At 40.1% G+C, this 25,134-nt stretch overlaps 1 protein-coding gene across 5 annotated transcripts in view; it reads left to right on the plus strand.

Moving 5' to 3' along the window:
- LOC149311384 (isoaspartyl peptidase/L-asparaginase-like) overlaps positions 1 to 24,099 on the plus strand; it is a 36,543-nt gene extending 12,444 nt beyond the window's left edge. For 4 of the 5 annotated variants that reach the window (XM_089530973.1, XM_089530976.1, XM_089530975.1 and 1 more), the window contains 4 exons: positions 10,689 to 10,843; positions 12,334 to 12,452; positions 14,830 to 14,940; positions 21,763 to 24,099. In XM_089530973.1, coding sequence (XP_089387099.1) covers positions 10,689 to 10,843; positions 12,334 to 12,452; positions 14,830 to 14,940; positions 21,763 to 21,992 — 615 coding nt within the window. In that variant the 3' untranslated portion in view covers positions 21,993 to 24,099. Of the gene's footprint in view, positions 1 to 10,688; positions 10,844 to 12,333; positions 12,453 to 14,829; positions 14,941 to 21,149; positions 21,255 to 21,762 lie in introns of all 5 variants that reach the window. The other variant, XR_016281787.1, reaches the window with a different exon arrangement.
- The last annotated feature ends 1,035 nt before the right edge of the window (positions 24,100 to 25,134 follow it).

The raw sequence follows: 25,134 nt of genomic DNA on the forward strand, positions 1-25,134 counted from the left end.
TTTCAGGGGCAATTTTGGCTTAGCAGACAGTGGCCATTTCAGTTCTGCCTTCAGAAAGCCAATTGATCAATAGCTGCAGAACAGGCAGATCTTCTCTTTAGAAGTGAAGTGAAAATAAAGCTGTTGCCATTGAAAAGACACTGATTAGGCAGGCTTTTTGCAACTGCCGTTGGAACTGGAAAACTGACATACTGAGTTGTATTCAAAAGTCTCTTTGAGCAACTTCCTTCTTCATGAAAGATCTGAGATAATACTGGTACATGGAGAATTCTTTTTGTATCACTGGTTGAAGTTGTCACTTTTCAAGATTTAAGATGATACTTGTGTGCAATTATTTTCTGTTCATTTTTGTGCATAAGATTGTGAATTGTTGTTTTCATTTGAAACTGTACGTTGACATCAGAATAGATAGAGAAGTTAAATCACATTTGCGATGTCAGTTAACTTTGAGTGTGAATTTCTATGCCTACACATGAGTGCACATGCAAAGTAGATATGCACTTTTAAGTAGATATGAGCTATTGTATTATTTATTGTATTTATGTATTCCAACTTTTCTACACAGTCTCTCTCCCTTGCTTGCCCAGCCTGCATCTTAGCCTCACAATAACCCTGGGAGGTAACTAAGAATCTACACTACAGAAATAATACAGTTTGACACTGCTTTAACTGCCATGGCTTCATGCTATGGAATCCTGTAGTTTTGTGAGGCATCAGAGCACTCTGACAGAGAAAGCTAACAAAACTACAAATCCCAGAATTCCATAGCATTGAGCCTTGACAGTTAAAGCAAGGTCAAACTGGATTATTTTTGCAGTGCAGATTCAGCCTTATTGAGAAAGAGGATGACTGTCTCAGAGTCTGATGAGGTTCAGAGCTAAGTGAGGTTTTGACACTACAGTAAATTCTGTCATAAACTCTGTCTAGCATTCAGCAAAAGGTAGGTTCAGTGGGAGGCAAATCAGTCACATAATGGTGCAATTCAGGCAGTCTGATAAACCATATCTGAAGTGTTTTTAGAAGCTATAATCATGGTTTGGGTCTCTAAACTACAATTAGTGTAACCTATATTTAAGGTGGTATCAGTACTACAGCAGTAGTTGAGCTATGGAATTAATAATATAGTCGGCCCTCCATATCCACGGATTTTGGTATCCACAGGGGGGCCTGAAACCAAACCCAAGTGGATACCAAGGGCCCACTGTAGAGATAATTTCACCCCTGAACACTTTAGCCTGTTAACTTTAGAGAAAGCAGTATTTTGTTTGTTTTGTTTTCTTGCTTAGACAGTGTGCATGTCAGCCTGCTGTTAAAGGCCAGGGGAAAAAATGTAGCAGTTTAACCCTCAGGTTTTTGGTTCCAGGAGCCCTTGTGAATACCAAAATTTATGGATGCTCAAGTCCCATTACAGTGCACCCTTTGTTTACTGGGGGGGGGGAATCTGTTCCGTACTCCCCCGCATAAAACAAATACCGCCTATGCTTGAGCCCCATTTAAATGAATGGAGCTTGTGCACGCGGCGGCGGTGTGGTGGTGCGGCGCCGCACGTGTGCCACAGGCACACACCCCATTTGTCCCTATGGGACATGTCTCCCGTTCCTCCCCACGCAGCTTTCAGCGTGTGCTGAAAGCTGCGTATGACGTGGGCGCACTGTATATAAAATAGCATAATAAAATCATGTTTCCTATATAAAAGGGAAAATCAAGGTTTGCTTTTTGGATTTTTGTGTGTGTGTGTGTGTGATCCATTCTGGAGGCCCCTGTGTAAGGCAAATACCACGTAAGCCATTGGCGCAGGCACCATTCAATGGATTACAGCATGGCTTCTGCATTAACTAGAAACCGCGTATGGTGCACTCGCTTATGTAGCAGGCGTGCTGTACATACATTTTATAGTCATGGATAGTTGAATCCATGGATGCAGAATCCATGGATACAGAGAGCCAGCTGTATTTTTGTTTTGTTATGTATGTATATATTAGGATTTTTGGCTTGTGTTTTATGGAAGGTTTAAGGATCAGGGTTGTTGTTGTTGTTTTAATTAAGATTTCTATTCCAAATCATTTCTGCTCCCTTTGAATGTTTCACCCTAAACAAGGAAAATAAATGATGTTTCTAATTACCCACCGTGCTCATGATTTGGTCATAACACAATATTGGCTCCATCTGGTGGCAAAAGAATTTCTTCAGATTTTGTCCAGCAACACCCAGGAGTTTAGCCCATTAAACAGTCCATTGAGATACATTTCATTAAGCTGCACATGCTGTTTCCGTTTGTTTGCGAGCTAATAGTTCCTCTGAAGGGCCAATCTGTTAAATTATTGTTTTTGGAGATCTACCAAAATCTGGAGATTTCTGTGGCATGCTTTTATTAGTTCCACTGGGAAAAGAAACAGTACCTGAAAATAAATTTGCAAAAGATTGGATAGGCATCTGGCATCAAAATACCAAGGGTGCTGTAGTATCTCAAGGAGACTACCTAGCCTAAAATAGCATGAGTATTCACAGAAGCTATGAAAAATGTTTTGTTTTTTTACAAGTAGCTGTACTAGCTGGTAGATAATGGGAGCTGTAGTACCAGAAAGTGACTGTTTCCAAGTTCTGCTTCTATGTGCACATGCTTGTGAACAGGGTACATTGAGCACAGTGTAGACATGTATATGGCTACACTACACCTTTTTCCTATAATTTGTACATCACATACAGTATATGGAAAAGGAGGCAAAGTTTTGTGTTGGGAGAATGGAAATGTAAGGGCACAGCAGTACTGTTCCACAGCTCTGTTATTTTAGTAAGGCCTGTACTGAAGAATGCTTCCTGTACAATTAGGACCTGTATTAACAAGGCGGCAACTAAGGTTATATAACTGACAATGCTTACAGAAGCACTGAACATATCGTGAAAACAGTATGATTGCAGTTGTGATTATGATTGCAGTCTTTTAAGAAATTACCTGGGAGTGAGCTTAATTGAGTTCAAGGGGGTTGCCTCTGAGTAGTTATGTACTCTACTGAAAGAGCAGCTCCATTGGGCTCCTCTGGTAGCAACTGATGCATTATTGACTCTGTTAAAAAAGAAAACATCTGTTCTGTACTCCTTGCCCTGAAATGTTTCCATTCCTGCTGGCCATTATAAGCATTATTATTTCAAGTTAAGAAGTAGTAGTTCAATATTATGTTTTCCTCTTCCCACCCTGGAAAGGAGAAAGGTAACTTTTATAGCCGCTACTAAAACCACTTGAGTCTCTCAGGGGCGAAGCAGACGGCCTCTGGCCACTCCACCTATGATCACCCTGCAGTTGGCTGGGGACTGCAACAACCAGATGGACCACTCTGAAAGTGGGCCATTACCACGGTCCCAAACAGGCCACCAGCAAGGAGTGGATTTTCGCCGCTTCTTTCTTCGGTGGCTTCAGGCTGCTTTCAGCTACATCACGAGCATGTGCCACGCCCCTGAAGCTGCTGGAAGCCACTCCTTTTGGCCCATCAGTTTCAGGCCTTAGTTTCTGAATAAGTGCAAGAGTCACTTTAATGTAGAGTTACTTCCTTTTTTAAAAAGTCAATTAAGAGTGTGGTCCTATACACATGTACTCATACAACTGGTTGTATACAACCACTGTGTAAGTGGATAGTGGATGCATCACAGCCTGGACTAAAAAGTGACTCTGAAGGGAAAACTTTACATCTCTACTTTCTCTTCTCTTTTCTTCTCTTCTCTTTTCTCTTCTCTTCCGTCTAAAAAAGCAAAATATCACTGACTTTTTTCTACATTGTAGGAAACAAAGTGGGCAACTGTCGTCATCTAGATATTTTGGGACTACAACCTCAAGTCGTTATACATTGGCTGTTCAGGATAATACTGGCACTCCAACAGCCTTACTTCAGAGACACAATATGTTGCTACCATTTCAGCAGGAAAGCAATTCTTCACTAAGTTTGTATTTGAAGTTTGCAATGAGCAATTTTTAGCAATTTTCTTCCCACTGTAAGAAAGATTTTTTTTAAAAAATAGGTTTTGAAGAATATTCACAGTTCAGGACGTACTTTCCACTAAATTCACACATGGTTGTTTTACTCAGAAAATAGCATTTTTTGTGTGGAAAATATTAACACAGAAATATGAATTCCTACACAGAAAACAACATTTTTGTGTGTTCTGCACAGTTGTTTTCTGTGCATGAAAAAAAGCTGAAAGGGGGAGATGTGCTTTTCTGTGGAGAAAGCAGTATTTTTTGCCTGTAAAATGATATTTCAGTATTAATTTCTACACAGAAATGCTGTTTTTTAAAATCAATAATGTGTGAATTTTATGCAGAACAAATTCCCAATTACAGATTTTTGGGCAGAAAAAATTCATTTTCTGCATAGGAATTGATATTTCTGTGTTGAAATATTATTTTCTATCTAGAACATGTTTCTTCCAATGAAAGAATATTTGAAAATAGTCATAAAATGGAAGAAAAACATGTTTTTCTTTCCAACCCAACCATTCTGTAAGGCCATATGTACCACAACAATCAAACTAACAAAGAAGGTTATAGTTAGCACTGGAAATGAAGTGGTTTTATTTTCATATTTAGTAAAAATTTCCCTACTGGAAAATGAATTAATTACATATAATTCAAGATTTATCATTTATTTATGATACCAGGACTGTTTTGTTTTATTGACTGCAAACAGATAACTCTGGGAGTCCTTCTTATTGAAGAATGGTGAAAAAAAAATATTTAGGCGGGATACAGACCGCCCAAAAGGTCGGTCTCCCGCTGCCCTGGTTTGCTGCGCGAGGGAGCCGCAGCGGACAAACCACGCAGCTCCCTCGCACAGCAAAACGAACACACAAAAAGTGGGTTCTTTTTGCAGCGTGGTTGTGACGCCACAAGGCGCCAATGGCGCACTTGCGGCATCACAAGGGCGCCAAGACGTGCGGACGCTAGCCGCCCGCCATGTCAAAATGGCGGCACCCGTATTTATATGCGAGGGGTGAAGTGCATCTGAAAGCACCGCCCCTCGCATGTCACGATGGCGCCCCATAGAGCCCGTCTAGCAAGCGCCTTAGTTAAGTAAATATGTAGGACTATTGAAATCGTTATGTAGGAGTATTTTTGAAATATTGAAAAACAAAAACAGTTGTAAACAATTGTGTCATGAACATCCTGTTCTTCTGCCCTTTAAAGAGGTATTTTCTCAGATAGAGATGCTGTTTTCTGGCATACAAACTTTTTGTAAAGCCCTGATCAGGAAAAAAAACTAGCTCTGCCTAAATTCCACAGAAATCAATATGATACATCAATATGATGATAAGCTCATCAACTGCTTAGCTTTGGTCTCATAAATTTCAGTGGAGCTTAAGCATGCATAATTTTCTCTGAATGGGGTCCATAATGTTTCAGTTTGAAGACACTGAACGAAATCTGCAGTTAGTATGGATTTGTTGTTCTTGGTGACATATGCCTGTCATGCAAATAGGAACGTTTCAGTGATGCTTTCATGAGCTCTACTTAAAATGCCACTTGAAGGCATTTGCAAGAAGACAAGATAAAACTCTCAAAATAAACAGTTCTATTGTTACAATGCTTTTCAGTTGACCTTTATATTTCTGGTATTAACCAGGAATTGTGTTCTGCTCATTTCTCTTTGCTAAGAGTATGTGCAGTGTCCTATCCAATTCATTTTCAATATTTTTTGTGTAATTTTTAAAGAAACATTCAATGCATTTTTCTTACTAAATTTCTCTGTACCTGAGCATACATATATGAGTGCAAACTGAAATAACTAGAAGCAGTATCATTTACATACTGTATGCATAATGATTTCAGATGCAAGTATAAAATCTTCTTGAATGACTTTAACATAAAATAAATGCATTTTTCTACCAAATCTTTTCTTATTAACTTCTGAAACATAAATTTTACAAACACTCAAATACACATAAAATCTTAACTCTACCCAAACTAACAAAGTAGTATTTTTTTTATAAAAAAAAACCTAAACAAAATAAAATAAAGTCTTAAAGAATTTTATTGAGTCCATGCTGAAAGGTGAAAAAAATTGTGTTTGTTTGTTTTTTTCCATCTGCTTTTCCTCTCAGTATGATCCATATGGTTTAGTGGCGGCATTCCCCTCCCACTTTTTTAACCAAATTTCCTTACCTGGAGATAAGTTTTTTTGGACTTTATTAGTCTCTTACAACATGAAAGCAATGTAGCACTGCCTATAAGACTAACTGGTTTTTATTTTAGCATCAGCTTTTGTGGCTATAAATCACTTCTTCAGATGCAAGGGACATGATTTGTACCTTCCTGGATCCTGCTACATTCTGTCCTACTCCCACAACTGTATAAATATACTGTATAAATACACTGTATAAACTGAGGTTTTAATACCAATCTGTACTGCATCTTATATCTTGGAAAGCTAATGCTAAAATAAAAACTAGTTATTCTTAAAAGTGCTGCTTCATTGATCCCATCCTCCCACCCCTGTTTCTCTTCCTTCTTTTTATATTGACTTAGGTGTGACTAATGGGATACAGCTGGCTTTTGGCACCTCTTACTTTTCAAAAGGAATTGTGACAGGAATGCTTACTTCAGCTTTTCTGTTTAAAGTGTATCCTAGCTATATTGTCCCTTCCCTCGGAGGTGTGGCATCCTTTCACCCTCCATAGAGGAATAGGGGTATTTCCCTTTTTTCGTTGTTGATGAAATGAATATTCAGTCATGTACTCTGGTGTGGATAGGTAGACTTTTGAGGTCTCTGTGTTCATATGGTCTTAAGGAACTCTTACAGATTAATTACTCCAAAGCTAAAAATACTTGTGTGTGAAAAAAGAAGGCAGAAACATCAAAGGCAGCTGGACAAATTCAAAATGAAGCAACTTAACTCTTTTCAGTATCTGGATGCAACATTTAAAAATTCTAGATCTTAGTCCACTCATCCGGTTGTTGCTGCAATAACAGGTAACACAATAGCTCACCTTGCTACTCAGTAGAATACTATTATTTATTTATTTACACCCCTAAAAGCTCTCAAAGCGGCTTACAGATAGTTATACAGACAGTTCCCTGCCGTTAGGCTTACAGTTATGCAGCTAGCCTATCCTGTATGTTAGTGGTACCACTCCATCAGCTGTATAAGACTAAGTTATTAGCCCAGCTCTTGCATTTGGCCTTCTGTGGACACATTCAGATATTACAGCTTTGAATAAGGAACATCATATGTTTCTGACAAGAGCTCTGGGGTTCTCTACATTTGTCCCTTAAGGCATTTTGAATCATAGAGACAGCTTGCTACTCAGTGGCTACTGAGGTCTAAAAAATACTCATTCTTTATTTTATGATAATATCTCATCCCCTCCCCCAATGGTATTTGAGAATATGAAACCACAATATTAGACTATCCAAATTTGTCAAATAATTCCTCAATTGGGCTTTTAATTGCAAAGTACTGTAGTGGCTCTTGTTTTGAAGTCACAGACACTTAATTGATGTCAATTTTCACAGATATTACAATACTAATGTCTAAGTATTCTAATTCATTGTGAAGGAAGTTTGCTTGGACGGTGGTCCCATATTTGGTTTTCATTTGCCTATCTACCATAGATTAAATACCCTGCAGCTGATAGTGGTCAAGAGAGATTATACTGGCCAATGTATGATAAATCAATATTGTCCTCCTGGTTGTTGGAAGATGGAGGACTTGGTCCATTTATTTGCAGAATGCCCATTTTTATAGTATTTTGCACGTTTGGATATTTGATTTCCTGTATGATTCTTGTATTTTATTTTATTGCTTATCTTTTTTTGTATATATGGTTAGCTATTGTCCAAGAAATATTTGAATTTCTCTGAAAACATGTAGAAGTCATAGATGTGTTTGTTTTTGCAAGGGCAGGAGAGGGCAGTGTTGCATAACGGAAATTTTATTTATTTATTTATTTATGGACCAGAAAATTCCAGACTTGTAAGAGCAAACCATCTTTCTTTAGAGATACATGTTCCAGACACAGATATGTACCACCTGACAGTCCGTATTGTCCTTTGCTAAAGAATAGCAGCCCTTCTTTGTTCAGACTACAAGGGAGAAAGTTATCTCTTAGTCTGTAGTATTTCAGAAGAAGGAGGTATTCTTTGCTTCCTTCATATCAAGGAATTGATCTTGACAATGTATATCCCTGTGGGTAACTAGATCAGTATCAGAAGGTGTGATTCATCTCAGGGTTCCCAGGGAACCCATATGAGTAAGAGAAACACATATCACTGCAGTCCAGAGGTCAAAAGGGGGCTAGCCTAGGCAACAGTCTATTTTACTGTGAGGAACAATTGAGGACAAATAGTAGATCATGCCTGAGAATATTCAAAGAAACATATTTTCTTGTGTCTGTGCATGCAGCTCTTCTGAGATTCGCTGAGGCCAACTGAAAGCAATGCTGGAACAATCACAAGCACCATTCAGAACTGCCGGTCTGTCTGGTCACATTGTTAGGCCCTTTTTCAGACTAGAGAGAATGTGATTTTATGGTTAAAACCAGGAGTTATGTCAGACTTGAGAGACAGAGAGATTAGTTTCTACTATTTTTCATGGTCTCTCACATCAAAGTCCCAGAATTTCTCATCTGGAAGTAGGAAAGAGGGATGTCCAGAAAAGGGGGAAAGCAAAACATCACACCATAGAACAGTAATTCTGGTAGGATTATTAGGCCCCTAAGTATCTAATACACTCACAGTCACATGTGAATGCAGATTTCGACAATCAGAGTGATAGACCATAGATTCAAAGACCCCAATTACATTTGTTTTACATTCCATTCTCATCTAAAATTGGTGAGGCTTCTTGTAGAAAATGAATACAAACTAACCTCACTAATAATATTAAATGGGATTTACAAGAAACAACTGCAGCAATTTTTCTGTAAGTGAATATAGCCACAATGAAAAATAAAATTAGAGAACAAATTGGATTATTGTTTACCGATATATTGATATATTACATTAAAAAAACACACAACACCAAGACATTTCCTTTATTAATGGCCAAAAAGTTAAAACGGGCCGGAACAGATGGCTCCAAAAATCCCACTTCCAGGCGTCATTGGTGTGCAGCATTTAGACACTCAAGGATGCTGGGAAGCCGGCTTGAAGCCGTTCAACTGCCCAGATGTGGGCGGTTTCATGACACTCTGGTGGCATGTCATTTACATGCCACTTGCCGCCGGGGCATCATGGAGCCATCATGGGGTTGCGGCTGGGTAGAAAAAGCCAGTTTTTCACCAGCCAAAAAAGGAGCGGGTCTTTGTCACTCTTTTTTCAGTCAGCTTCAAGGTGGATTGGGGCTGTGGCGCGTGATTACTGTGGCCCCAGTCCATCTTTGCAAGGGGTGGCTTTAAGCCGCCCCTTCAGGACTGTCTGTTTTGCCCCAGCATTGTTAACAAACTTGTAATAAAACTAGCAACAGCAGGTGCTTTTTAAAATAAAGGTAGAATATGTGGGCAGCAATTCAAGCATTAAACTTTGTCCATGTTATATGTGATTATATGTGTGCAAAAGGATCCTGCATTAGAAATTTGTATCATGTCTCTCACCCATCCACAAAGAGGTTTGAATGCTAATGGTTCCATTCTCTGCATGGAAACCGCCAGCCTCATAGGCTGTTAGCAAGGGGTTTTGTAAACCATAGGCTAAGAATTCTAGAAAGTATGATACGAGTCTTGTAAAATTTTCACCAGCAGATCACATGGAAAGCATTGATGCAGCCTTAGGGGCTAAACACACCGGCAAAAAGAACTGGCTTTCCGGCAGCTTGGGGGTGTGGCGTCCGCACACCCAGCCAGATGGCGAGCAGCATTGCAATGTTTCAGCAGTGCAGCGTTTAGATGTCGCATACCACTGAAACAGGGAAAAACCGCTGCTGCAGCAGCAAACACACTTTTTCCCCAGGACAAAAAGGAGTGGCATTCTGCTGCTTCTTTTGGCTCCAGCGGAAAATGCCAGATCAGGATGTGGTTGCCATGGCCCCAATCCAGTGCTCAAAGGGGCAGCCAGAAGCAGCTCCTTCAGAGCGATCTGGTTTGCCCCACAGATATTCTCTTACAACAGAAGCCTAACCAATAAAAAGCATTATCTCTCTGCATCTCTCAAAGGTTGCCATTTTGGTTCATATTCCTATGAATCACTGAAACCTAGAACACAAATGGTAGCAGAAATTAGGGCAGTTTACTCCTTCCCTACCCCACTCCAAAGCTCAATAGCCATCTCTTTTTCTTTCTGAAATCTAACATAAGAAAACATGCCATTGCAGAAATACATTTTGCCTCTTCTGCACACCCTCATTTTTTTTCTGGTGTTGCCAGTAGAACTGAGTAAGTCATCTGGAATCATTTTGATATATCATGAGTAGCATTTCTCACAAGAGCTAAATTCTAGTTTCTGTGACCTGCCTACAAGGTCTTCCTTGGGTGCAAAGTGGAAGACAAAAGATCTATTGTTTCAAGTATTCATCTTGTCACATTTTTTTTGCTAGCACACATTTTGCCAATGGTAATAATACATTTTAAAACTTAAGTGCTAAAGACAAGTAACATCAGATTTATCCCAGGCTCCCTAAATGTGACTGAGGGTTCAGGAGCAGGCTGGTGGTGTTTGGAAAGTTGTGCAACATTTTGAGTAGTTGCTTATATCTTGTCTCCCTCAGACAGACCACATGCTGCTGACTGATCAGGGAGCCCTTGCCTTTGCCAGGGCCATGGGAGTTCCTGAGGTTCCTGGAGAGACATTAATCACAGAAAGGTCACTGGAGAGATGGAAGAAAAACCTTGAGGCTGATTCAAACCCTCAGGAGTTTCAAAAGCAAGTATAAATGTTGGGGTAGGCAAAGTCCTGCCTGAATGAACAAATCAGATTAAAACATCAAAAAAGAGAAATGGAGATGTGTGGTTATAATTCATGGCTACCAGTCATGATAGAATTATGCAGCCTCTGGTATCAGAGGGCTGATCCTTCAGGACTGTTCTCATGTCCTTAGAATACAGTATATGCAGAAACATTGGCCAGTAACATTCCTGCCAGGTGTCAGTTCTTTTGATTTTAACATCTATCCTGCAACTTGTAAAATTTGTCCTTCTTGCTGATATATGGCCACCAGCTGCTTCCAACCCTGATTCTTTTGATATGCTATGCTATGCTGGCTGGATGATTCTGGCAGGTAAGTCCCTTCCCCCTGTAACTTTATTGCTGTATTGTTTAAAATTGTATTTTTAAAAAATTCTTTTTAAGTGTGTATTTCAAATCATTTTAATATTATTAGTAGCTTTCTCTTGTATTAATGTTGGCCTCTTGTATGTTTTTGACTATACTGTAATCATTTTAATTTGTTAGCCACCTTGGGAATAAGTGAGGTTTAAATAAAGATAACAACAGCAGCAGCAACAATTTTTCCACGCTCTGTATTTACCTTTGAGAAAGTCTCATGAACTCCAATATGCCTTAAGTGTGAGTAGATATGTATAGGATTGTGCTGTTACTCTCCATTGCTGTGGATGGTATACAACCTCTCCTTTCCTTGGGGCACTCTGTGTGACATCGTGTAGGTCCTTTCTTTAACCTCCTTTTTCCCCACTCTCATTTGAATCCTTTTCCTGCATGCTTTGTTCCTTTTACTTTAGAAATTGTAGGTCAAACTGGAAAGAGATCCCTAATGCAGAAAATGCACACACCACTTCCTGTGGGGTCCCCCCCAAAAAAAGTGATCAGAGCAACCACAGCTGGGGTGAGATGTTTTATGTGGTCACAACCTTATTTTAGACTCAAATGAGACTGAGGGACAAAACAGAGCAGCAAAAAATGCTAGCTTTGAAGTGGCATGGGGTTGTGGCATATGCATGGCACATGCCCCCAAGCTGGCATCACACCTCCCTGCTGACCACAAAGGTGCCATCATGGCATTTCTGCAGCGTGGCGTTTATATCCATCACACCACAGAAACACTGAAAAGCTGCGGTGGTGAAAAGGGCACCTTTTTTCCACCCCAAAAAGGAGATTGGAGCTGTGACATGTGGTTGCCACAGCCCTGATCTGACGTACAAAGGGGCAGCATCACACCACCCCTTTACAGCCGTCTGTTTCAGCCCTGGGTCTTCAGCAGGTCAGCTCCAAACTCAGAAGTGCATTTACCTGACATGCTATGTTAACATATACAGAATCTCCTTTAAATGGACTTGCACTTGCCTTTGGTCCAAAGATGTCTGTTGTCTCACCATACCTGTAAGAACAGACTCTGTGTTCTTTTGGCAAATGCACTCTGATCTTCAGATAATTGTTTGAAATGCTGTTTTTGGCAGAGATCTTGGAACAGTTGGAGCCGTTGCTATCGACAATGCGGGAAATGTAGCTTGTGCAACATCAACAGGGGGACTTACTAACAAACGGGTTGGCCGCGTTGGTGATACAGCCTGCATAGGTAGGGAGGAATAGTAAATAGAAGCAGCATCTCTTTTTTTCTCTCTTTCTCGTATAAAATGCATGATGACAGTAATCATTTAATAATGCTCAAAGCCTGCAATTTGAGGAACTGAGATGAGGACCATGCAGTTCTTCTAACAGCCCTTCCTTGCTCCCAAAGGAACAGGCCACTTTTTAATACTGAACAGTGCAAATGGGAAGTACAGAAACAGAAAAATGAAGCAGAATTCTGGGCTTGCAGAGGGAAAATGTTTGGATTTACTCAAGTGCGTGTTTTCTTGAAATGACTTCTTCACTTTTCCATAATAAGCAGCATACTTCAAGGTAAAATTGGTACAGAGTAGAAAGAGGAAATATCGTGAGATTTATTCAGATGTAGGGACTGTACACACTGGCACTATGAGCCGGTGTCAAGGTGGAGTAGGTGTGTAGTGACCAAATGCCACCTGCCTCAACTCCATCCCCAAAGCAGCGTCACGCCTCCCACCTGCCCAGACGATGGACAGCATCACAATGTTTCTTCAGTGCAGCAATTAGACATGCTGTACCAAAGAAACAAAGAAGAGTCATGCGACAGCAAGGGTAGCTTTTTTCTGCCTCAAAAAGGAGCGGCATTTTGCCACTTCTTTTGGGGCTGGAAAAATGCTGGATCGGGGACGCAGCTTGTGGTTGCCGCTGCCCCAATCCAGCGAGCAAAGGGTTGGCAGCAAGCTGCTCTATCAGGGCAGTCTGTTTCGCCCTATAATCATTTAAAATATGTCCTCTGTAAGTACTCATCTCCTGCAAGCAAGCTAAGTTCCTCTTGTTGAAGAAAGTAACAATCAGCATTCCTGAAAAAGCCCCATAAGATCCCAAAGTGTGTTTAAATATGTATAATATTAACAAGTAATTAACTATAATTTCCACTGAGTAGAACAGATTCCTCACTTCATGTATCCAGTTGAAAGTTCAGGTAGAAAATTATTCATAAATCATAGGTTTCAGATGGAAAAGATAATAATGCTTTTGTCTTAAACTGCAATGACATTCAAACTAAGTGGATCCTTGTTATACGCTGAGGTTTGGTTCCAAGATCCCCCATAGATAACAAAATCCATGGATGCTCAAGTCCCATTAAATATAATGACATAGCAAAAGGTGCCCCTTATAAAAATTGGAAAATCAAGGTTTGATATTTGAAATTTATACTTTTTTGAACATTTTCAAACCATGGATGCTTGAATCCGTGTATAAAAAATCAGTGTACAAGAAGGGCCGACTGTACTAGCAGTTATTACTTGTGTATTCAGAGCCAGAGTTAACATGGCATGCTGATAGAGTTCCAGAGAATGTTAGTATTGCCTCCTTACTGTTTAATTTTAGTTTAACAGCTTACAGCTAAGAGCTTTTATATGTGCCCCTGTGCACATGTGTGTGAAGTTCTCCTCAATATTTCCACCTCGTAATATTTATTTATTTAATAAAACTTCATCATTTTGTCTGGACTCAATGGGAGGCTGACAGGAAGCTGGGAATCAAAAGTAAAGAAGAAACATGGAGTAGGAATCTATTCGAATACAGCACAGTTTTTTTAAATTGGGTGAATTTCTCCATTAAAATATTAGGAGCTCTATGTCTATACTGTCATTGGAATTTTTTTCTTAACAAGATTTTGCATGATAACTTTGTGTACATGGGCAATCCTCAGAATACCTATGTGCCAGCTTTCATAGGACTTCTGACATGTACTCAAAATCATAGATATTAATGAGTGAATATAAAAACATCACAAAAAAGGTGACATACATCCCCAACAAACATCTTAAGACTTGTTCAGCAGGTTTAGAGCTACTTGGCCAACAAATCAGTCTTCCAATTCAGCCAGAACCAGTAACTAGCTGCGAAAATAATTTCCATACTTATAAGGTTCTCTATAGGTACTGTAATCTGTATTGGCTTACTGCATAAACAACCAGTTGACGTTTATCTTTATCCAGCATTTGGAAAAAGTTACTTTGAGGTATTAGAACTCCCAGAATCCTCCAGCCAACATGGCAATTCTTTGTCTTGCCTGTGTTGCCTGACTCCAGTGTGATCTATCAGTGAAGCTGACTACTTAGTACATTGTTTGCTAGTCCTCACAGAAAGAGCATCTAGATTTTAATGGGGCCATGTAGCACCCTGACATCCAGAAAAGATACTTAGAGTAAAAGAAAACTTAAACCTTGCCAGTTCACGTTTTTGTCACATTTTTAAGTGCAAATTAATACTATCTCTGTATAATTTCTTACCTCTATGCAAAGTGTATTTGGATCTGCTGCTTTTGAAACAAATTATTTTCTGGTCAATTGGCATGACATCACTTAACCTCTTTTACTTTTTGTTTTTTTGATCAGGAAGTGGTGGCTATGCAGATAATATTGTTGGTGCCACCTCTACCACAGGCCATGGAGAGAGCATTATGAAAGTGGTTCTAGCAAGACTTATCCTCTATCATATGGAACAAGGTAAAGTCTGAAATTTTGTGGATCATAAGTTACAAGTAGTATGCAGCTATTACATAACAACTATAGAACTGCATTAGAGCTACTGTAGAAGCACAGAACTATTACAACTGTAAAACTATTATAGAGCATATAACTACTTTATCACTATTCACAGTTTGTTGGCAGGTGGAAGTTGGATACTACTCAAATAGAGAAAACTGAACAAATACCCGAATAAAGCAGTGCTTAATTATTATGTTACATGCTTATCCTGAGAGTATTGCATGATTGTCTTTTGTTTTCAGGGCTCTAGCTACAGCTTGTAACATTGATTCTTTTCAGGCTGGAAGGCATATGAACCTGTCCATGCAATAATCTCTGGAAGTCCTACTGTTTGTTTTACAATTTAGAGAGATTAGATTGGTATGTACTCAAAACAGGGCCTTTTCTGTAGTACCACTCTGAGTGAGAAACTCCATTTCTAAGTCAAACTACTCTCCTCCTTTTTATGCTTTATTTTTACCTCAAGATTTAAAAATAGTCTCTGATTTTATAACAACACATGTTCTGTTTACTATTTTAATTTTATTGTTAAGGTATATTCATTTTATTCTGTTTTATTGGTTTTGGAGCAACCACTGGGTGTAGGGGCAATTTATAAATATGTCATATCAACAAAAGGCAGGGGGCACCAGAACTTCTGGCAAACAAGAAAAACTGTCATGTCTCAGGTGGTGATCATATCCCCATGATTAGTCAAATTCAAAACACTGACCTACTTGTTGGAGGAGATATAACACACCTTGCATCTTGAATAAAGGCAAATACTGAGACAAACTTGAGGATTCCTATACAGTATAAAACAGCCACAGCCCATTTTATCATTTAGCCCAAAAGTAACTTCAGTATTTAGTTTAAATATCCAAAAGCTCTCCTTCCCACACAAAGTTAAGGAATGATCTAAACTGACTTTATTTTGTACAATCTGTATAACTCCAAATCTGAATGAGTGATAATTATGACCAGTCTGTTGGAAATGTTCATAAAGAGGAGAGTCCCCGGCACCTGATCTTAAAGGGCTCCTATGTTCGAATAATCTAATTTTCAAGGGTCTAGATGTCTGGCCAAAGTATAGTTTTTGATAAGAGCAAATTAATGTATATACCAATATACCAAATTGTGTTGCAGTTTAAGGTGAGTGTAACTATATGTTCCTGGCTGGGGATGAGTGACACACTGATCACATAAAGTTGATCTACAATGGATGCAGTAGCCACAAGGGTAATGATCTCTTATTGTAGAGAGGAAAATTCCAACAAGATGAACTGGATTATCTAAACTGGATTTTCAAAATGAGCTAGTGCACAAATGGTTAGTTCAAAAGGATTCTTTTAGATTTAAGAAAAGGGTTAAGTTCCATAACCCTATGTCAGATATTTCTTCCAACAAAGGACATAGCTCAGACAAATTCAATAAGGATAGCACATACTCAAATGCTTTTTTGCCTGACTGCACCCTTCCCTGAAGATCAGAAAAGCATCACTTGGGAAACAGGGACAGCAAATTCACACAAAATTCAAAGAGAAGCAGGATGACTTGATCGTCAATTTGTCTAAATACCATTTTTGCAGTATTGAACAAAGAGTCTTGGGATTAGGTCTATCCTTTGTACCCACCCCAGTATATAGAAGAAGAGGAGGAGGAAGAGAAAGAAAAGGAGGATGAGTGGCGGCAGCATGATGGAGGGGGAAAGAGGAGGAGGAGGAAGGCAGAGAAGACAAGGGAAGAGGAAGAGGAAGAGGTACAGCAGTGGTGATGGGGAAAAAGAGGAGGAAGAAGAGTGAAGAAGAGGAAGAGGAGGAAGGAGGAGGAGGCAGGAAAAAGGAGGAAGAAGAGCTGTGGCAATGGCAACGGGGGAAGAAAAGAAGGAAGAGGCAGGGAACAGGAAGAAGATGATTTACCCCCCCCCCCCCCCGCTTCCTGCCGCATGAGAATTGCGAGGCTGGCATTAGGTCGGGAGCAAAATGCCATCCTCAATGGTGAAGCTATGGGGCTTGAGCATCCACAGATACTGAGGGTCCACTGTATAATCAGTTTCCTAGAGTTTCAGTCATTTATATTCTCCATAAGTTACACAACCCCGGATTTCCATCTCCAGGATGCCCCCTGTTAACTAGGTCATATTCTCTTTTGGAACCCCTGGCTATTTTTTCTATTCTTTTTTAGTACCATTTGTTTGCCTGTTTCCACATTATTTTAGGGACACCAGAAGCTTTTATCAATAAAGTTGAGAACCAGGTGGTCACATCCTCGACCATATTGGTAATACTAGATGTTATATCTTTATACACATCTATTTCTCATGGGTAAGTCAGACAGTAATAGAGTCTGTTTTGAACAAGAGGGAAAATCCACATCCCCTACACTTTTTCTAATGACTCTTTTGGATATTATTTTTTTGGGGGAAAATATTTTGATTTGATTCCCAAGTATTTTTTTTTTTTTCAGATCAAAAGGGTTGCAATGGGGAGCCCTGTGGCACCTAGTGTGGCTAAAGTATATATGGCCAGATTGAAACATAAGGTGATTTCAGTCTGGATGTAAAGCCTTTCGAGGAATTTTTTGATTGCATATACATGATTGCATATACAGTGGAGCCCTGGTGGCGCAGTGGTTAAATGCCTGTACTGCAGCCATTCACTCAAAACCACAAGGTTGCGAGTTCAAGACCAGCAAAAGGGCCCAAGCTCGACTCAGGCTTGCATCCTTCCGAGGTCGCTAAAATGAGTACCCAGACTGTTGGGGGCTAATTAGCTTACTTGCAAATTAGCTTACTTGCTGTTCACCGCTATGATCTCTGGAATAGCAGTATATAAATAAAATAAATTATTATTATTAATTATGATACTTTGGTTACATTTTTATTTTGTTTACCAGCACGCGCCATTGTTTTCTTCCGGTGCGTCCCTGCCTCCCTTCCAGCGCAGCTTCCAACATATGCTGGAAGCCACGTAAAACATGCCCATGTATAGCACAGGTACACTGTACCTTACATTTCTCTGTGTTGAATTTCATTTTGTTAGCTTTGGCCCAGCTTTCTAGTTATTCAGGTCATCTTGAAGTTTGATCCTTTCCTCTGGGGTATTTGCTACTCCTTCTAATTTGGTGTCATCTGCAAATCTGATAAGTATGCCCCCAGTTCTGTCATCTAAGTCATTGATAAAGATGTCGAAAGCACTGATCCCAGGACAGAACCCTGTGGGACCCCACTGGTCACTTCTCTCCAGGATGAAAAGGAGCCATTGTTGAGCACCCTTTGGTTACCTCCAGCATGTTTTTTTTAATAAAATAAATAAATCTATAACCTTAGCCACCAAGAAGGAAATAAAAAGCAAAGTGGAAGCTGATGGAAAACAAAATTATCCTTGTATGCATTTTGGAAGAAGCCTTGAAGTAATCTCTAGAAGGTTCAAAATGTCAATGGTGGTTCAATTAATACGTGCATTGTGGTTTGGATAAAAAGACTCCTGAAAACTGCTCTTCTTTTTTGTGGTGCAGGAATTTATCCTTAATTTTTCCATATTGTCTCTACTACTACAAATATTTTATTAAAGAATGCCCAGGAATACATCTGCTTTGTTAAGTGAGGTATACCTGTATGCTTCTAATTGCTTAAGGGTCTGAATCACTAATGATACAACCTATAACATCCTTTCTAAACACTAGTTTATTTGGCTTTTGTTTTAAAAGGAAGGTGTATAAATAAACATGGAGTGTGCTTATTTGTGTATTGATCTTTATATTAAGTAAGAGTGTAGCTTTGGTAAAGAGCTGGCTGCAAGATGTTCAAGTGGCTGTAACATAATCAGGCAACACAGAACCCTGGAGAGCTTTACCTTCAATGTTTGGGAACCAAAAGCTTGATTGTCCTTTAACGGAACCTGAGAAGATTCTCCAAAGTGTAGAGGGTTTTTTTTATATTCGAAGGATGAGAGGGATTTAATTTTGATTGATGATGCTTCATCGACTTCATGACACCAAAACAAGATCTAGAGTCTCTAGAAAGGAGAGAGTAGGAAGGGGTGTTTGGAAATACACAAGAGATGAAAAGGGATTCTGGTCTTGTTTGATCTGGCAGAATTCATCTTTTGGCTTCTCACGCCATTCCACATGGCTAGGTCTATGTGTCATTCACGCTACCTATTCTGGTGCTATGTATATCATTGCAACCCCATCCACTCATGTTGGTGTCTGATTAAACTATGGCTGGATTGATAAATATATTAGGGGAAATTTCGATGCTTACAAGTACCAGCCATATGAGACTGCCACCTCATTCTATCTAATGGGAGAATTTGCTCTAGTGAGTGTGCCTCATTTGAGGAATTGGATCACTACTGTTGCAACAGAAATGTCAGCCAGACCTTTGAATTTCCAATAAATGCAGCCTGGGTTATTTTACTGTTTTGAGGCTACAGTACAGTCTTAATCTGGTTTGGGATGCGGACAGTAGCATCTCAGGGATGGGGGGGGGTGTAAATAGATATAGGTCCCTCCTTTAATTTTATTTTCTAATTTTTCTCTTACCAGTGTATGGCTCTGTACAGACTGGCCTAAAAGTCCAGTTGGGGGTGGAGTCTACATGACGCATGCCCCGGCTCCACCCCCAGGGCGGCATGACACCATGGCACACAGCATGGCGTGCATCTGCATGACGCAGTGCTGAAGGAGTCCCGTAAAGCCACAGCACCACAGTTATGGCACCCTTTGCAGGCACAAAAAGGAGCCACTTTTTGTGGCTCCTTTTCATGCTCTGGAAAGGCCAGATTGGCACTGCGGCGTGCAGTTGTCGTGGCCTCAATCTGGCTATAAAAGGGGCAGCTGGAGGTGTGCACAGCCCCTAAGTTATACACCCTTTCCAAATTATAAGGTATAATTCAGACTGTAGTGTGCCACAAATGATGAGCAGGTGCTCCACTGAAGAGTGTAAACTTGAACAATCCTTTATCACAATTGCTGGAATGCCTGAGTGTAATTATAGCAGCTGTTGCCCGGATGAAAATATCTTTCCTGTTAGTGTTCATAAAGGCTGGTGCTTTGGTTTCTGAGCATGAGAATAGTTTCCATTCTGGGGTATTTAGGTTTCAATTTATAAAGAAGTGCAACATTTACCAGCTGGTTGTTATGTCTGTCTGGGTCACTATGTCATCTGTTGCGAATATTTGCTTCAAGCAAAACACTGTCTCTTGAAATAAAGTTGAGGTTATAAATGAGGAAAGACAATATTATTCAGGATGTTTGTGCAGACACACATTGATTTTGTTCAGGGGGCATAGTATATTGTTTACCACTGCCTAAACATTCTTCTTTGTTTGGTTACTACTGTCTTTGTACACTTAGAAGGGCTCAGTTTGTAGAGTGACCAAAAACACATGTACGAACAAGACCCAAACCCTACAGCAAGGTTTTGGAGGAACTGAGTGATTAGATTATTCATTTCCTTGAAAATTCTCTGAAGCCAGATTAACAACAGTTAAAATCAGTCACTTTTTCAGAGAAAACATAAGTACTGTATTTTCTGGCATGTAAGACTACTTTTTAACCCAGGAAAATCTTATCAAAAGTCGGGGGTCGTCTTATACGCTGGGTGTCATCTTATAGGGCAGGTGCTGAAATTTCTGAGCCAGACTGGAGAATCTGCGGTCGCCGCATATGGTGGGGGGAGCTCAAAAACAGCCACGGCCACATCCCCACCATATACGACGATCGTATGAAAGCAGCTACTGCTCTGATAGACTTGGAGACAGGGAGGGCTGGGCAGGCAGGGAGAACTGACCAATCCAAGCAGGCTTTGTATACAACAAGGTTTCCTGCTAAGTACCTGCATGTCATTTGAATTAAAATTACCATATTGAAATCAAATCTGATGTTTTTTTAATTTTTATTTGGTGTGCGTTGGAAGAGGGGTAGTTATACGGTAAGTATATCCCAAACTCTATATTTTAACTGGAAAAGTTGGGGGTCGTCTTATACGCCTGAAAATACGGTAATCCAAAGAAAATGCAGGTCAGAACTTTCGAAATGGCCACTGAGAGATGTAGTCCAAAAAAGAAACTTTTCCATACCTTGAAAAGTTTGTGTTCATTGTTTAATAATATAGTTGAGTTTGTCTCTTGCATGTTTAACCTTTTATTTCCCACAATCATTTATGGTATTCTGTCTGTCATTAGACCAGCTGGCTTATGGTATTCAGTTATGAGAAGGCTGTGGAATTTCCTTCATTTGGAAGCATTTCAGAAGAGGCAAGAGGAATGACTGTCAGGCATTAACTAGGGGTGCATAAACTCATCTGTCTTTGATTCTGTGATCAGGTGTGGTATGTATGAAGGAGTTTTACAGTGAGTTTTACATGTTGAAGCTGAATTGGGAACTCTGATGTTTACTTTGGCAGGAACCCAAACAGTGTCTTAGCCCCACACAAATGTAAGGAGGCTGAACTAGTTCATTGGATTTTTGTCTTCCTCTTCCTTTGATGAACAGCTGTCAAATCATAAATGGCTTTCCTCATTTTAAAAGATGCTTGCAATTTAGTCTATGGGACTGCTTGTTTTGAGAAAAACAAGCCTAATCTCCTGTTACTATGTGTGGAAGTTTTAGCATAGTTGTTTGAATCATTACTGTCACTGCTAATAGGCTTGCTGTTCTAGCTACAGTACCACAACAGTCTATTGTTGGCTAATCTGACAAGACAGAAAATATCCATAGGTTTAATTACTTTAAAACATGAGTTAATTCATTTTACTTAACATTTAAAGACATATGTTCTGATTTTTTTTCTTTCAGGGAAATCACCAGAAGATGCTGCTGATGTGGCCCTAAATTACATGAAAACCAGAGTTGGAGGATTAGGTGGAGTGATTGTGGTCAGCAGTTCAGGAGATTGGGCGGCGAGGTTCTCCACTAAGCAGATGGCTTGGGCTACAGTAAAAGATGATCAGCTCCAGAGTGGCATTTTCACTGGAGAGAAAAACACACAGTCAATTGAAGAAGCCCTTAGCTCCATGGAATCCTAAATACAAGAAATGAAAGGAACAGAAGGTGACAGAAAGAAGATTATAGACCAAGCACCCCAGATGTTGTTGAATTGCAGTTCCCATAATGCCTCACCATTGGCTATGTTGGCTAGGGCTAAGGGAAGTTGCAGGCACACTCCACAGCTCTGCTGGAAATGTTTATTGAGAATTGAAGATGTTCCCTTTGAGAATGAAACATACCCTTTTCAGCAAAATCAATATTTTGAGGGCTCCTTCCCACAAGATAGGCACATTCTTGTTGCTTGTCTATGCTTGTGGTTGTATTATTTCCAAAGTTCCATTTTTGAGCTCAGTTTGCAGCAGTTGAAGTCAGTTGAGGAGAAAGGGGGGAAGTGGGAGGAAGAGAGGGAAACTGAGACAATTAGAAGCAGTTGAAAAAGTGAGATGACGAGGGATTTGTTGCAGCTATCCTTGCAAAACCAGGACAGTTGGAAGGTATGTTGTTGCAGAATGATAAACTAAAGGCTTACTCTGTAAATTGTAACTATGGCAGTAGCTAACTAGTTTGGTGGCTAGGAGCTATAATTATAATGAATTACATTGAAAAGTAATGTCCAAGTTCTGTGCAGCATCAGAGTTGCCATCACTACTTTTTGTTACAGAATATGGTTGTATTGTAGTATGACATAGTTTGAATTATTTCAGTAATCACTCTGAAAATATAATACTGCAGAAGAGATTTTTCTTCGAGTTTCCAATGTTTCCACTGCACAAACTAGGAAAAATGTCTTTCTTCCCTTTTTTTATAAAGCAAAGTAGGTATCTCTGATTGTCACCAGAGAGGTTTTCAAGTTTTTCTAGGCTTTCCATCCTCTGATTCTTCCCCATTCTTGCTGCTTTTTGCTTCTGTTCCAATATTGTATATAAGGGGTCTTGGAATCAAACCCCAGTGGATACCAAGGTCACACTATGTAATCCCAAATGCTGGGATCAAAGGTGTTTCCCTGATGAGTTGGAGTTCCCAAACTAAGGGGATTAGAGCCTGACAGAGATTTTGTGGGTGCAAACAATGATGATTGACAACTTAATTAGTGATCACCCTTTCGGCCAAATGTCTGGATATTGTTGTTACTGCTTTAGATTCTATTTGATTACGTTGCCAATTGTCTTGCATTAACTAATTATTAGTTGCTTGCTGGGGTGTAAATGCAGTCACTGTATGTGCTCTGCACTTCTGACCCTTTCTTGCTAGTGCTTTGCCAGAGCTTAAACCATGTAATGCATTGTAGCATGCAGCTCATTAAGTACTTGGCTGCACTCAGACATAATGACCATTGCCCATTATGCATGCATGGCAACATAGCAAGCTATCTGCTTAGCAACACCAACCCTCACTGAAAACACCACTTCAGTGTGGGGTCCTTGCTGTATAATTCATTCAGCCATCGCTGCAACATACACACTGAATATAAACTAAAGCACATTCACTACTCATCTACCCCCTTCCCCCACCATTAGTTGGTTGCAACAGATTGTTTAACTTTTGCAATTCTACGTTTATAATGATATTTGGTTGTGACTTGAAGCCTACTGCAAACGTTAATGCTATTTTAATACTGTGAAAAACCAGCCAAGCAAAATGCAGTTTATGGTATAACAATATTTGTTTGGCTTGCAAGAATCATATTTACTTCAGTGCAGCATTTTCAATGGATGGAGCAAATAAGAAAATGTCTTGTAATAAATTACTCTTACCTCTAACTCTGTTTTCTGAGAAAATGGTGGGTGTGAGTGTGCACCATGCACCAAGTTTTCAAATCTAAGCTTTTCTCTAAAGTATGTAAATTCCTCCCTTGCACCTTCAGGATGACATTTGACTGCATGAAACAGGCATTCATACACATAAATGTTGAATTAGCATTTATGAAAAGAGAGGGGGAGAGGGCAGTTGTAAAGGAGAAGCAAATCATGGGCTGGTAAGAATTACTGAAAGTGTTATAGCAGAATAATCACAATTAAATGTTAATTTAATTAGTGAAAGATTATAGCTGTCTTGTGACTTTAACCCCCAGCCCTAGCAATGTGATTTTATTACATAAACCATTTTGCAAGAATGAAATGTAACTTTGTATGAAATAAAGTAAAATTGTGGCTGTTCATTTGCTTCATAAAATGGTTGGATATGGGTTTGACGATAAACCGAAAAACTGCCTGATGCAGAGGCATAGGACTTTATCACACAGTGAAAATTGGAAGGTTAGATGGGATAGAATCTAGGGTTATCCAACATATTGGGCACAATTGCGCAAATGGTTTTCAGATGACGTCACATGCAAACCACGTAGAATCCAAACAAACGGTGGCAGGAATCCGGAAATAGACATTTTCTGTAAAACACTTTGTTTTCATTTCCATTTCAATCACTAATTCTCTTTCTTTGCCCAATTGCTGCAGTGTGAAAGCTATTTGCGGTTTGTTCATGGGATTTTACTTGTTGCCAGATTTCCCTTGATTCTTTGGGGCGAGTTTACTTCCTAGTTTTGTCCTTCCCAGTTGAACACAGCTTCTGAGGCAAAGAGCATTTTCCTCATGGAGGACCTCTAGAAATTCATCCTGGAGCAGAAGGCTGAAATGGAGGATTTGTCCTGGAAACTGGGGCCTGGCCTGAACTTGAACTTGTGGCTCGGACCAGACCTGGCAGGGTCAAGGAGGAAAGAGTGCAGCTCCTACCTCGGTCCCAGGGCAGAAGGGTTGCTCTCCTTCCCTTGGGCTGGATGCGCGCACCAGCCGGGTCCCTGGCTTGCAGGAGTGCCTTCTTCTCCAACTGGGAAGCAAAGGGAAGGAAGGGCTGCCTGGGAAGCCTCTTTCTCGCAACAGCACTAGCCACTTTCCCCCATCAGACAGACAGACAGGCAGTCCCTTCCATCCCAGGCAGGCAGGTGGGGACAGACAGAGTGGAGCAAGGAAGGAGGATTCCTGCCTCCTTGCTTTTGCCTGAGCTGCTGCCACACTGCAGAGACCCCAAGGGCCATCCAGACCATCTCCATTCTGCCATGCAGGAACTTCTGGCTCCAGGGTTGCCACCCTTTCTTCACCATTCAATGTCTCTCTGCCTCACAGGCCACACCTCTCTGCCAGTCCCTCAGCCACCACTGACACGGGTCTATGTTGGGATCTGCAC

Source organism: Sceloporus occidentalis, unplaced genomic scaffold (genome assembly GCF_023333645.1).
Source record: "Sceloporus occidentalis isolate IW3139 unplaced genomic scaffold, rSceOcc1.0.p SCAF_6, whole genome shotgun sequence".
Lineage (NCBI taxonomy): Eukaryota > Metazoa > Chordata > Lepidosauria > Squamata > Phrynosomatidae > Sceloporus > Sceloporus occidentalis.